This window comes from Microtus oregoni, unplaced genomic scaffold (genome assembly GCF_018167655.1).
Source record: "Microtus oregoni isolate MIOR12 unplaced genomic scaffold, Mior012 000015F_ref0000493, whole genome shotgun sequence".
Taxonomy (NCBI): Eukaryota; Metazoa; Chordata; class Mammalia; order Rodentia; family Cricetidae; genus Microtus; species Microtus oregoni.
In genome coordinates this window covers 4805683-4818356 of record NW_024543074.1, presented here as the reverse complement: position 1 = coordinate 4818356, position 12674 = coordinate 4805683, and the positions used below count along the sequence as shown (strand labels likewise).

Here is a 12674-nt window from a genome sequence, read left to right as displayed (position 1 = left end):
TCATTTTAAAACTTGGTAATTTTTTTTATTTTGAGACAGAATCTCTGTATTATAATCCAGGATGGCCTTGAACTCCTTTTTTTTCTTCCCTATTTTAGCCTTGAACCCTTTATCTCTTCCTCATTCTCCTAAATGCACCACCGCACCCAATGTACAACATTAGAGTATATTAAAGCACTCATTTTAAGAAAAGGTGAAAATTTTCTTATTATGTGTAGAGATAAAAAGTGACATAATACCTTTCTTTCCCACCCCTACCTCTGAAAAGCTGTGGTGTGCTGTAGGAGTCAACTTATCTGGTGGCAAGACTAGAGACGGTGGCTCTGTTGTTGGAGCAAGTGTATTTTACAAGGATGTTGCTGGGCTGGACACTGAAGGCAGTAAACAGCGAAGTGCATCTCAAAGTAGTTTAGATAAGTTGGATCAAGAACTCAAGGTAAGTGCGCACTAATATTTGACCTCCTGGTTTATGAGTGTAGGAGTTCAGCTCTTAAATACAAAATTTATTTGAGGCATCCTATAGTGGAGATTACTGTGCACTTGCTGTTTTCCCCGTATGTTCCTTTAACATTCATTTTACTGAAGTGTTATTTACATATATTCAAATATATTGCCAAATGGGTATGACTACTACCACAAAGAAAATACCGACTTTTTTCTAATCACCAATCTGCTTAACAACTAAGTTTTAGTGTAGTAATACTGATAAACAATTGTAGTTTCTAAACAATCTGAATATATTTTGAATAATAGTGCATTTTAGTTTAAGAACACAGTCTTAGGGATATTTTCACATTCATATAATTTTAAACATTTTCCTCTGCCTACTCAGGAACAGCAGAAAGAATTAAAAAATCAAGAAGAATTGTCCAGTCAAGTGTGGATCTGTACCAGCACCCATTCAGCTACAAAGGTTATCATCATCGATGCTGTTCAGCCTGGCAACATCCTCGACAGTTTCACTGCTTGCAACTCTCATGTTCTGTGCATTGCGAGTGTCCCAGGTAAAGCAAGTGTCTGCCTCCTCCCAGGGAGAAATGGGTATGGCCAATAGAACTATGCTAATGTGCTTGCTGTTACAGATTTTATGTCCTAGTAAGAGAAGATTTAAAGTAAACCGGAAATCATTGAATAACGATATGTTCTTCAGCTATTGAAAGATAGTGTGAAGAATATAAAAAAATGGCAATATGAGAAGATAACTTGTTGATAGAGGCTGATGAACTCCCTAGATTAATTAGTATGGGGAGGCCACCTAAAATTCTGGGATTGATATGTAAAATTAAAACAGTAGTTCAGAAATATTAGTCAGCCATAAAAGAAATGACATTGAGACAGAATCAGCCTAAACTACATAGTGAGACTCTGTCTCCAAAAGAGAAACAAAAGGCTTAACTGACAACTTTTATATTATTTAAAAAAAAAACTACTTTATTTATTTTTTACTTTTTTTTAAACATTAGAACTCTAGGATGTTTATTACAAGGGTAAACCCTGATCCTCCAGTTGGGCTTTTCGGTAGGATTTCTGGTATCAAGCACGGGCATCAGGACCTCCCAACTTTCTGGATTCACAGTGAGGATCAACTACAAGCAGGGTACAATCATACTGGATGAGGATATCTTTGATCTCCTTCTTAAAAAACAACTTTAAAATAAACTTTAAAGCCAGGTGGTGGTAGCGCGTGTCTTTAAGCCTTTAATCCAGTACTCAAAAGCAGAGGCAGATGGGTCTCTGAGGCCAAGCTGGTTTACAGGTCTTCTAGGACAACAAGGGGTATATAGAGAAGGGCTATATTCTCGAGAGGAAAAAAAAAAGATAAATAAAAAACATAATATCTTTTGATGTGATAGAAATGAAAGTGGTTTACCATTGTAAATGCTTATTTTTTAATGTCTTACTAGTATATTTATTCATTCATTCATTATGTATACAATATTCTGCGTGTATTCCTGCAGGCCAGAAGAGGGCACCAGACCTCATTACAGATGGTTGTGAGCCACCATGTGGTTGCTAGTATTTTAAGCCACTATATTTTTTATTACAGTATATAGAAGTATACATTTTTCAAGTAGTAATCACAATAATCTTAAGATGTTTTTTGTTTGTTTGTTTTGTTTTCAAGATAGGCAGATCTCTGTGAGCTTGAGGCCAGCCTGGTCTACAGAGCTAATTCCAGGACACAGCCAGGGAAACCCTGTCTTGATACCCCCCCTCCACACACACACAATTGATAAGATACTGCTCGCTACAATTTTAACCTTTGCCCAAATATGAGAACTACTGTGAATTTGGAAGTGTCGGTAGAAAACTAGAACTATAGGAGCTAGTGATATGTTTTCTACTTAAATATTCATTTCAGGTGGAAGGCCAGGTGTTGTGGCACATTTCTATAATTCCAATCCTTGTGAAGCAGAGGCAAACTGATTGAAGGCCAGCCTGACCCTATACAGCAAAATTCTGTCTCTAACCCTTCCCCCTTAAAGGAAAAATTTTCAGATGAAAGTATAAATTAATAGATATAGTTAATAGTTAATTTGTGTCAATCTGTTTTTGTGTTTGTGGGGAGTAAAACCAGGATATTAAGTTGAATATGATGCATGATTTAAATTAATTTTTTGGTCCCATTTGTTAAGTGATTACATTGTATATTGACTGTTTGATCACTGTTTAGTTTTCTTTTTTACTTACTGTATAAATTGTTTTTTGGTTTGTTTGTTTTTTTTTGTTTGTTTGTTTTTCTTTTTTGGTTTTTCGAGACAGGGTTTCTGTGCGACTTTGGAGCCTGTCCTGGAACTAGCTCTGTAGACCAGGCTGGTCTCGAACTCACAGAGATCCGCCTGCCTCTGCCTCCTGAGTGCTGGGATTAAAGGCGTGTGCCACCATCGCCCAGCTATATAAATTGTTACTAATTCCTGAAATACAAGACTCTTTTCAGTCTTTAAAAATTATATTTTTATTGTGTATGTGTGTGGTGTGTAGAGAGACTGTATAAGTCATGGCACATGGACAGAGGTCAGAAGATTTTATAGCATTGATTCTTTTCTTCCACCAGGATCAGATTTGGGGCAGCAGCTTGTGCAGCAGGTGCTTTGCCAACTGAGCATTGCACTATCATCTTTTCTGTTTTGTATTATTATGGTTTAGCCAGGTGTGGTGGTGTATACCTGTAATCCCAGCTTTTGGGAGGTGGAGACAGGAGGATCTCTAAGGTCAGCTTGACTACATAGAGTTCAAGGCCAATGTAGATCAAATGAGGCCTTGTCTCCAAAAATCACACACCTTTTCATTGTTGTCTAATGTTAACAAACCCATAATATAAATATTATTAATGTATTATTGTGTGTAGGAGTGCACCCATACCACAGTGCATATATTGAAACCAGAGGACAACTTTTGGGAGTAGGTTTTACCTTCTCACTGGTGGGTTGCAGGGTCCAAACTTAGGTCATCAGATTTGTGCAGCGGATGCTTTTTACCTTCTAACCATGTTGCCGGCCCTATCTCACACAAAGCAAAATTTAGAAAAAAAAAAAAGGTATTATCTCTTAACATTTTTGTCATTGGACTATGAACTAATTGAAATGTTATTTTACCTCTAAATTTACTTTTTCATTTTATCAAGATTAAATAAATTTAACACTGCCTTCTTGGTATATTCTAGTAGCTGTATGTTTCTCCTGTGTCCTCGCATTTCATACCTTGAGTTGCTTTAATAGGATAGATAAAGCTACTTCTTAGTTTACTGGGTATTCAGAGAAAGTTGCTTTTTTTAGGAGCTCGGGAAACAGACTACCCTGCAGGAGAAGAACTTTCTGAATCTGGTCAGGTAGACAAAGCATCTTTGTGTGGAAGCATGACAAGCAACAGCTCTGCAGAGATGGACAGCTTACTGGGAGGCATCACAGTGGTTGGGTGTTCCACAGAAGGAGTGACAGGAACTGCCACTTCCCCCAGTACCAACGGTGCTTCTCCAGTGATAGAAAAGCCACCAGGTACATGTGTGGAGAGTCTGATCCTATCCTGAAAGTGCCACATTATAGACTTGTCAATCTTAAAGTAGCCAGGGTGAAAGAGCCAGAAAGAAGATGCTGTATGTGAGAACTAGTTCTTCATGTCACTGCAGTGCCAAGGAGGGGTCAGTGGAGTGGAGTTCCAGACAGGTTTATGTGGTGAAAGTATTGGAGTCGAAAAACTCATTCAGCATAGAGTGTTTATGTTTTTATAGAAATGGAAGCCGAAAATAGTGAGGTTGACGAAAATGTTCCTACAGCAGAAGAAGCAACTGAAGCCACAGAGGGCAATGCAGGGTCTACTGAAGATGCTGTGGATGTCTCTCAACCTGGTGTGTACACAGAGCATGTGTTTACAGATCCTTTGGGAGTTCAGATCCCAGAAGACCTCTCCCCGGTGTTTCAATCAAGGTATGCATCCCAAATAAGTAACTTTGGAGAGTTTTATTCTCTCCTATTTATTTTCTTTGGAGATTTTTTTCCATCCATTTCTATTTATGTTTGTTTGTTGTTTTATGTCTTGGTTGTTTGTTGTTGTTTTTTGTTTTGTTTTGATTTGATTTTTGAAATAGGGTTTCTTTGTGTTTGTCCTGGCTGTACTGGAACTCTGTAGACCAGACGTGCCTCAAACTCAGAGATTACCTGCCTCTGCCTCCCGAGTGTTTATTAGCATTTACAATTAATTTCAGATGAAGTCGATTTGAATTAGATAGTTCAATTCTATTGTCTACTTATGCCCTGACAACCCAAAAGAAGGGATTTATAGTGGAATATAAACATATTTTGCTGTATCTCACCCCAGAAGAAACTATTATAAACTTCAAAATAATTAATAACAAAGCCATAAATTTTTCTATCGTGTTTTTATTTGGTTGGTTTTTGACTTTTCTTCTTTTTGAGAGCTGTAATTAAAGTCTTGGCTATTAACTGATGAGTAACATTATTAAATCTTATTCCCCTTTCTCCACTATGAACTTCCACTAAAACTTGTTAGTGTTTCTGGTTCAGTTGTGAACTACTTAATGTGTAAGCATTTAACATTGGCTTTTCTGGAATCTTGGTGTTTGTTCATTGTGGTAAGCTTAAATGTAGAACTGTTCAATTCTGAAAACTAAAGCTAATATGTATACTCAGGGTAGGTTTTTTCCTTTGTGCTTCATTCCCAGTAATGACTCAGATGTGTACAAAGATCAGATATCAGTATTGCCAAATGAGCAAGACCTGGCGAGAGAAGAAGCTCAGAAAATGAGTAGTCTTTTACCAACCATGTGGCTTGGAGCTCAAAATGGCTGGTAAGTACTAGCATCCTAATTTTACAATATCCTTAGTCTTCTGCGTCTGCATTTGAAATAAAGAAATGAGGCAGACATGATAGTACAGGCCTGTAATCTCAGCACTTGGGAGATTGGGGAGGAGGATTGCAAATTCAAGGTTATTTTGGGCCACGGAACCTTCACGATAACCTTGGCTGTGCAGCAAAGTGAGACCCTCTTCACAAAAGCAAAAACCCTAAACAAAAGATAAATGAAATGTAGTAAACATAACGTGTAGATTAATACAAAAACTTTATACACACAAAATTTGAAGTTTTATTGCAACTTTCATAAACTAGACTTCCATTAGTTCTAAATGGTAAATTATTTTTCTTTGTCACAGAATGTTCTATTTATGTAATATTCTTAAAAGAAAAGGTAAATAAGATTTTTAAATCTGAGTTAGACTGGTGGTGCATGCCCATACTAGAATACACAGAATGCTGAGACAGGATCATAAATTTTAGGATAGCCTGGACTAAAACAAGATCCTAGCTAAAAAAAAAAATTAAATCTGATATAGAATTAAGAATAAATTATGCTGGGCAGTGATGGTGCACACCTTTAATCCTAGCACTCAGGAGACAGAGGCAGATGGATCTCTGAGTTCCAGGCCAGCCCCGTGTACAAAGCGAGTTCCTGGACAGCCAGGACTACAAAGAGAAAATCTTGGCTCACCAACAAAAAGGGAGAGAGAATAAATAAAAAAAATGGGGCTTCAGAGATGGCTCATTGGTTAAGAGTGCTTGCTGCTCTTGCAGAAGATCAAGTTCAGTTCCTAGCACTCACATGACAGCTCAGCAGCTGTCTATAATGCTGGCTCCAGGCCTCCACAGTTATCAAGTACACACATGATGCACAGACATGCTTGCAGGCAAATACACAAAATTCTAAAAATCTTTTTAAAAAATGAACAAATCAGGATTTGAAAGCTCAGAAAATGATGATCTATGTTACATGGTTTGTTCACTTTTTTTTTTTTTGGAGGGGGGCCTCTTTTACACAGGTTTTTTCTGTGTAACCTGGCTGTCCTGGAACACTCTCCATAAGAAGAGGCTGGCCTTGAACTCAGATCTGCCTGCCTCTGCCTCCTAAGTGCTAGGATTAAAGGCGTGTGCACAGATATTCACTTATTAATACTGTGGGGCCTCTTATAGAATAGAGTATTTCCAAAGGTTAAGCAGGATCACTTATGTATGTTTTCCCTAGGACTCTGGCTTAGCCTGCAGGCTGTGTAGAGTCAACCACTGTCTGATGTGAATCCTTCTGTCATTCAGAAGTTCAGTGTAATGGAGATGTTGGATTATTTATGTAAAGGTTTTATGCAGAAATGCTTAAAGTGTGGGGGAAGCCAAAGTTAACTCAAGTATCAATAGTAATTCTAGCTTTTTTGGTTTTCGTATGTTTCTGTTTGTGTAAATAGCCTGTTCTTCTGTCTTTGGTACTTGTTCTCTCTCCTCCCTTCCTCCTTCCTCTTTGTCTCTCTCTCTCTTTCCCTCTCCTTCTCCCCCTTCCCTTTTCCTACCCCTTGTTCTATCTCTTTTCATACAAAAGTATCAAACCCTTTTCCTAAAAATTGAATGATTTTTCCTTTTGGGGGTATCTGTAGTCATTGTTAGATAGAAGCATTGGTGATACCCTATGCCTTAACAATCCTGACTTTATTTCTGCAGTTTGTATGTCCATTCATCTGTAGCCCAGTGGAGGAAATGTCTCCATTCAATTAAGCTTAAAGACTCAATCCTCAGTATTGTGTAAGTCTTATTTTTAAAATTATTCCTTTTAAAAGATTTGATTTTGGTGTAAAATAGATTTTAAGACTTTAAAGTTAACATGTTTCTCATGATAAATCAGTATACAAGCTTGATTTATTTGCTTGTTGGTTTAACCATTATCTTAGTTACTTTCCTATTACTGTGATAAAATACCATGACCAAGGCAACTTACAGAAGGAAGGGCTCACTTGAGCTTATGGTTCCAGAGAAATGAGTTCATCATGACAGGGAAGCATGGCAGCAAGCAGGCTAGATCAGGATGCTGAGGGCTCACACCTTGGACTGCAAGTAGAAAGTAGAGAGCGCAAACTAACAATGATGCAAGTCGTTTAAACTCCGAAAGCTGGCCTCCAGTGATACACTTCCTCCAACAAGACCACACTTACCCAAACAACACCATTAACTGGGTACCAAGTATTCAAATACTCATGACTATGGGAGACAGCTCATTCAAACCACCAAAACCGTGTAACTAGAGAAACTGAGGATGACATTCAATAATGGAAAGAAGACTAAAAAACATTTAAGTAGAAAACTTTCCAGATTAAATCTTCACTTTAGTGGTTCTGCATTTGTTTCAGACTATTCCTCATAGTTTGGAAATACATTGATTAGGTCATTGGTTTACTAATCCTTTTTCATATGCTGACTGGCAAAATTCCAACAGTTTGTTCCTAAATCTACAGGACAGACTCTGTTAGTTCCAGTCAAGATGTGTATCTGGTCTGTAGAGTTATGCTAAGGTAAAATGAGAGGAGGAGCCTTGAGCTAGAAAGCAAAACACCCACATGCTGTGCATTAGTTTCTATGACGTGTTTCCATAACAAGATGCTCACAAACTGGCCCTTTAAGAGACTATGCACCAGCTCAATAACACATGGTCCATTCTGTGCTCCTGAGTGGAGGTTCTGAAATTCGTTTTTTTGTTTGCAGACACGTGAAAGGAATTGTGCTAGTGGCCCTAGCTGATGGCACCCTTGCAATCTTCCACAGAGGAGTTGGTGAGTTATTATAACATTGTACACCAACATGTTGCTTTGCAGAGCATTTTAAGTAGATTGGCTTACCATTTTTGAAAGAAATGATACCTAAAAAGAGAATGAAGTTGTGGGATATTGGTGATATACATTATTAAATATGTGGATGCCTCTGTGGAGGTATGCACTAGGCATTCCTAATGGACAAGTGTGTTTATCACAGTGAGCAAAGAATTAACATTTTCTGTCTACACACACACACACACACACACACACACACACACACAAACACATACATACATACATACATAAAAACACACATTATCTTTGTGTGCATGTTTATGGTATGTGTACATAAATGTTCATGTATGTGAATATGGGCATGTGGGCATGTATGTGGTGTGTGTTTGACAGACCAACCTTGTGTTGGTTGTTATCTCCTTACCTTGTTTTGGATAGGGTTTTTTGTTATTTACTGATGTGTGTGCCAGGCTAGCTGGCCTCCAAGTTTCTAGAAATTCTCCTGTTTCCAGTTCCTGTTTTACATAGATTCTGGGAATCTAAGCTTAGTTTCTCACACTTACAAACAAACACTTTGTTACTGAGCCATCTTCCCACTCTCTTGGTGCCCTTATATAGTGTAATACAGCAAAAAATTTTTTCATATACTTAATTAGAAAACATTTGGCAAGGATAATTTTCTTTTATCTCTTTTTTTGTTTGATTTTTAAAGATAGAGTCTCACTATGTAGCCCTGGCTAGCCTAGAACTTGCTATATAGATCAGGCTAGTCTTAAATCCACCTGTTTTTTGCCTCCTGGAAGCTGGGATTAAAAGGCCATCACACACAGCCTTATCCTATTTTAAAAAATAATTTTTGTTTACTTGATTTAAGAAAAATTTTGCACTATACTTCTAAGTTATGCCCCAATCCCTAAATCCATTCTAATTCTAAAAAGACTGTTATTTTCAGATAACCTACAACTAGTTTGTCATAGTACCATTCTACCTTGTTTGTTGTTTTTCGAGACAGGGTTTCTCTGTGAAACAGTCTTGGCTGTCCTAGAATTCACTCTGTAGACCAGACTGACCTCAGACTCTCAGACTCACAGAGATCCGCCTGGGATTAAAGGCAGTTACTACCACTGCCCGGCCCTGGCTTTTTTTTTTTTCTCCTCTCTTTGTCTCTGTCTCTGTGTGTGTGTGTGTGTGTGTGTGTGTCTCACTCTCTCTCTCTGTCTCTCTAAGCTAGGTCTTACTAAGTACCTTGGTTACCCTGGACCAATATATAAACCACACTAACCTTGAACCACAAAAAAATCTGCTTGCCTCTGCCTCCCCAGTGCTAGGATTAAAGGTGTGTACCACCACACCAAACTACATTACCTCTTTTGAAAACGCCCTTGAAAGGGAATCCAGTTAGCAGGTAGCAAGTTGGAGCAGACATTCCTTGTGCTCTCTTCCAGTTTGTAACTTGTACATGTAAAGGCACACTTAATCCATGGTCCTAGAGCGCCGCATCAATAATGAGTGCTGTGACTAACTATCATCTATTTTTGTTTTAAAGATGGACAGTGGGACTTGTCAAACTATCACCTTTTAGACCTTGGACGTCCTCACCATTCCATACGATGCATGACTGTGGTACATGACAAAGTCTGGTGTGGCTATAGGAACAAAATCTATGTGGTTCAGCCAAAGGCTATGAAGATAGAGGCAAGTTAATCTACATTCTGTATATACACTGAATTGGTATTCCCAGAGACTGCAGGATTAAATAATCATTTCCAGCTTCTTTAGAGACTGCTTTCCAGATCACTGTTTAAGGGGCTCTTCAGATACAGTTTTGGATGTCTTAGTTTTCTGTTACTTTACCTCATGGACTATGAGGGTAGGAAATGGTGGGGCTTGTTTTTGTTTTTTGTTTTTTGTTTTTTTTTGGTTGTTGTTGGTTTTATTTTGTTTTTAAGTACAGGATTCAAACGTAAAGGTTTTATATGTGTCTGTTTATGTATTTTATATATGTTATGTGCTTTATTTGAATATATGTTTTTTGTTGATGTGGTTTTGGTTTTTTGAGTATTTTTCTACATATCACTAGCTGTCCTGGAACTTACTATGTAGACCAGACTGGCCTCGAACTCAGAGATCTGCTTTCCTCTTCTTCCTGAGTGCTGGAATTAAAGATGTGCAATATCATGCAAGCCTGAATATGTAGTTTGGTTTTAAGATTTATTTATTTATTATGTATACAACATTCTGCCTGCATATATGCCCACATGCCAAAAGAGGGCGCCAGATCTCATTACAGATGGTTGTGAGCCACCATGTGGTTGCTGGGAATTGAATTCAATACCTCTGGAAGACCAGTCAGTGCTCTTAACCACTGAGCCATCTCTCCAGCCCGAATATGTAGTTCTTAATAGGTCTGCTTATATAAGGATTGGTTGAGAGAATTCCTAAGTTAGTTCCCTTTGCCTATTCCATGTACATTCAGATTCATTTGCATTCATATCACAAACCGAGAAAAATAGCATTATAGTGAAAATTTTTGTTAAAAAATAATCTAAATTTTGGTCATAATGTATCTATTCTGATTATTTAAAAAATTACAGTAGGAACGTTTTAAGGTGAAATTTCTATTTCTCCCTGCCCCGTGTCTCATTTTCTTCCTTAGAAATCTCACAGTTAAAGCTAGACATGATAGCACACCCCTGTTAATCCTAGCACTTGGGAGGCTAAGGTAAAAGGATGGCAACAAATCAGAGACTAACCTAGGCTACATATAATAACACCTTGTCTCAATAGCTACCCCCTCTGCCAACCATTTGGTGTTTATTTTTCACTGCTGTTCCTCATACAACAGTGTGGGTTCCTTTTCATTTAGTTACCAATAGGATCTTACTTCTCACTGCAGAACCAAATCCTGAAATCATCATTTCTAAACACTGGCACATGGCCAGCATTGTTTATATAAGGAAACATCCTGTATAGTGCTGAAACACAACACTTGGTTCTGTTGTTATTGTCTCACTATTGAAACAATCTCACTCTGACCTTGATCTCACAGCAGCTTTCCTGTCTCATACTTCCAAGTGCTAGGATTGCAGGTGTCAGCCACCATGTACAACTACTGTTTGATCTTTCGTTCTTATTTGCATATATATGTGTGTTACATTCTATGGTAGAAGAACTAATGGGAAGAACAGTCATAGAAGATAAGCAAATTTAGGCCCTTTAATAAACAGTCTTCAGATTGTTGGGCGGATGAACTTTTAAAGTGACTTCCTGTGTGACAAAAGTAATTCCATTTGCTGGGCAGTGATGGTGCATGCTTAGTCCCAGCACTTAGGAGGCAGAGGCAGACGGAATTCTGAATTTGAGGCCAGCCTGGTCTACAAAGTGAGTTCCAGGACAACCAGGGCTACACAGAGCCTTGTCTTAAAAAAACAACAACAAAAGTAATTTCATTATTAAACATCTCTTCTAGAAATCATTTGATGCACACCCCAGGAAGGAGAGCCAAGTACGGCAGCTTGCATGGGTGGGTGATGGTGTGTGGGTCTCCATTCGTTTGGATTCCACACTCCGTCTCTATCATGCACACACATACCAACATCTCCAGGATGTGGACATTGAACCTTATGTAAGCAAAATGTTAGGTAAGCTTCCATAGTGTTTTCTTTTTGAAAATCAGTGAGAATGCTCTGTTTTTGTTTTATACAGTATTGTGGTATACGCTGAGCAGATGGGCTACCACTGACTTACACCTCCATCTTCTTCTAATGCTCTGAGAAAATCACTGAATAAGTTCATCACTTGAAGTATCAGACAGATGCTCCAATGTTCTCCACTAGAAATTTTTTGTTTTGTTTTCCCCTTATTCCTTCCATTTTTGATGACGTAGAACTCTGTCAAGTTTGAAACTGCCTTATGTCAATTACTTTATCTTGATCACTATCCTCTTAGGCCAGGTCACTGTCCTTTTTCCCTTTGATAACGTTTGTTTCCTAACTTGTCTCCCTGTTCCTATACTAATCTGTTCTCTACATAGTAAACAATGTAAAATTTCATCTTGATGTACTTTTGCTCTAGCCTCTAGGCCAGTTGACACTTAGATCTTACCAGGAGACTTTATGTGGTCTAAACTAATCTCCGTGCCTACATCCTTCTGCTCACATTGACAGATTCCTCCCCATTTCAGGGCCTTCACATGTTCTATGTATCCTTGGCCTAATAGGTATTTTGTGGTTTTGTTTACATACTCTCAGGTTCTCGTGTCATATTGAAGAGGAATCTTTATTTAGGTTCTGTTTTTTTAAAAAAAAAAAAAAACAAGAAGAGAGAGATAGGGTCTCACTGTATAGCCCAGGTTAGCCTGAAAGTCACAGAGATCTCCCTGCCTCTGCCTCTCAAGAGCTGGGATGAAAAGTGTGTGTCACCACACCCAACCTATCATCTTCATAGGTTTAGCATTAGTGTGATTGCACCCATATTATGTGACTTTTGTTTATTGTTTCTACCCCAGAGATGAAACCCCAGGAAAGGCAGGAAAAATCTCTGGTCTTGTTCTCTGATGGGTTTTGGTTTTTTGGT

The 12674-nt window shown here is 38.2% G+C and overlaps 1 protein-coding gene across 14 annotated transcripts in view; it reads left to right on the top strand.

Moving 5' to 3' along the window:
• Spag9 (sperm associated antigen 9) overlaps positions 1 to 12674 on the top strand; it is a 126546-nt gene that overhangs the window by 99127 nt on the left and 14745 nt on the right. For all 14 annotated transcript variants that reach the window (XM_041665213.1, XM_041665211.1, XM_041665212.1 and 11 more), the window contains 9 exons: positions 269 to 436; positions 833 to 1004; positions 3777 to 3995; positions 4229 to 4424; positions 5180 to 5305; positions 7000 to 7080; positions 8035 to 8102; positions 9646 to 9794; positions 11569 to 11740. In XM_041665213.1, the coding sequence (XP_041521147.1) occupies positions 269 to 436; positions 833 to 1004; positions 3777 to 3995; positions 4229 to 4424; positions 5180 to 5305; positions 7000 to 7080; positions 8035 to 8102; positions 9646 to 9794; positions 11569 to 11740 (1351 nt within the window). The remainder of the gene's footprint in view (positions 1 to 268; positions 437 to 832; positions 1005 to 3776; positions 3996 to 4228; positions 4425 to 5179; positions 5306 to 6999; positions 7081 to 8034; positions 8103 to 9645; positions 9795 to 11568; positions 11741 to 12674) is intronic.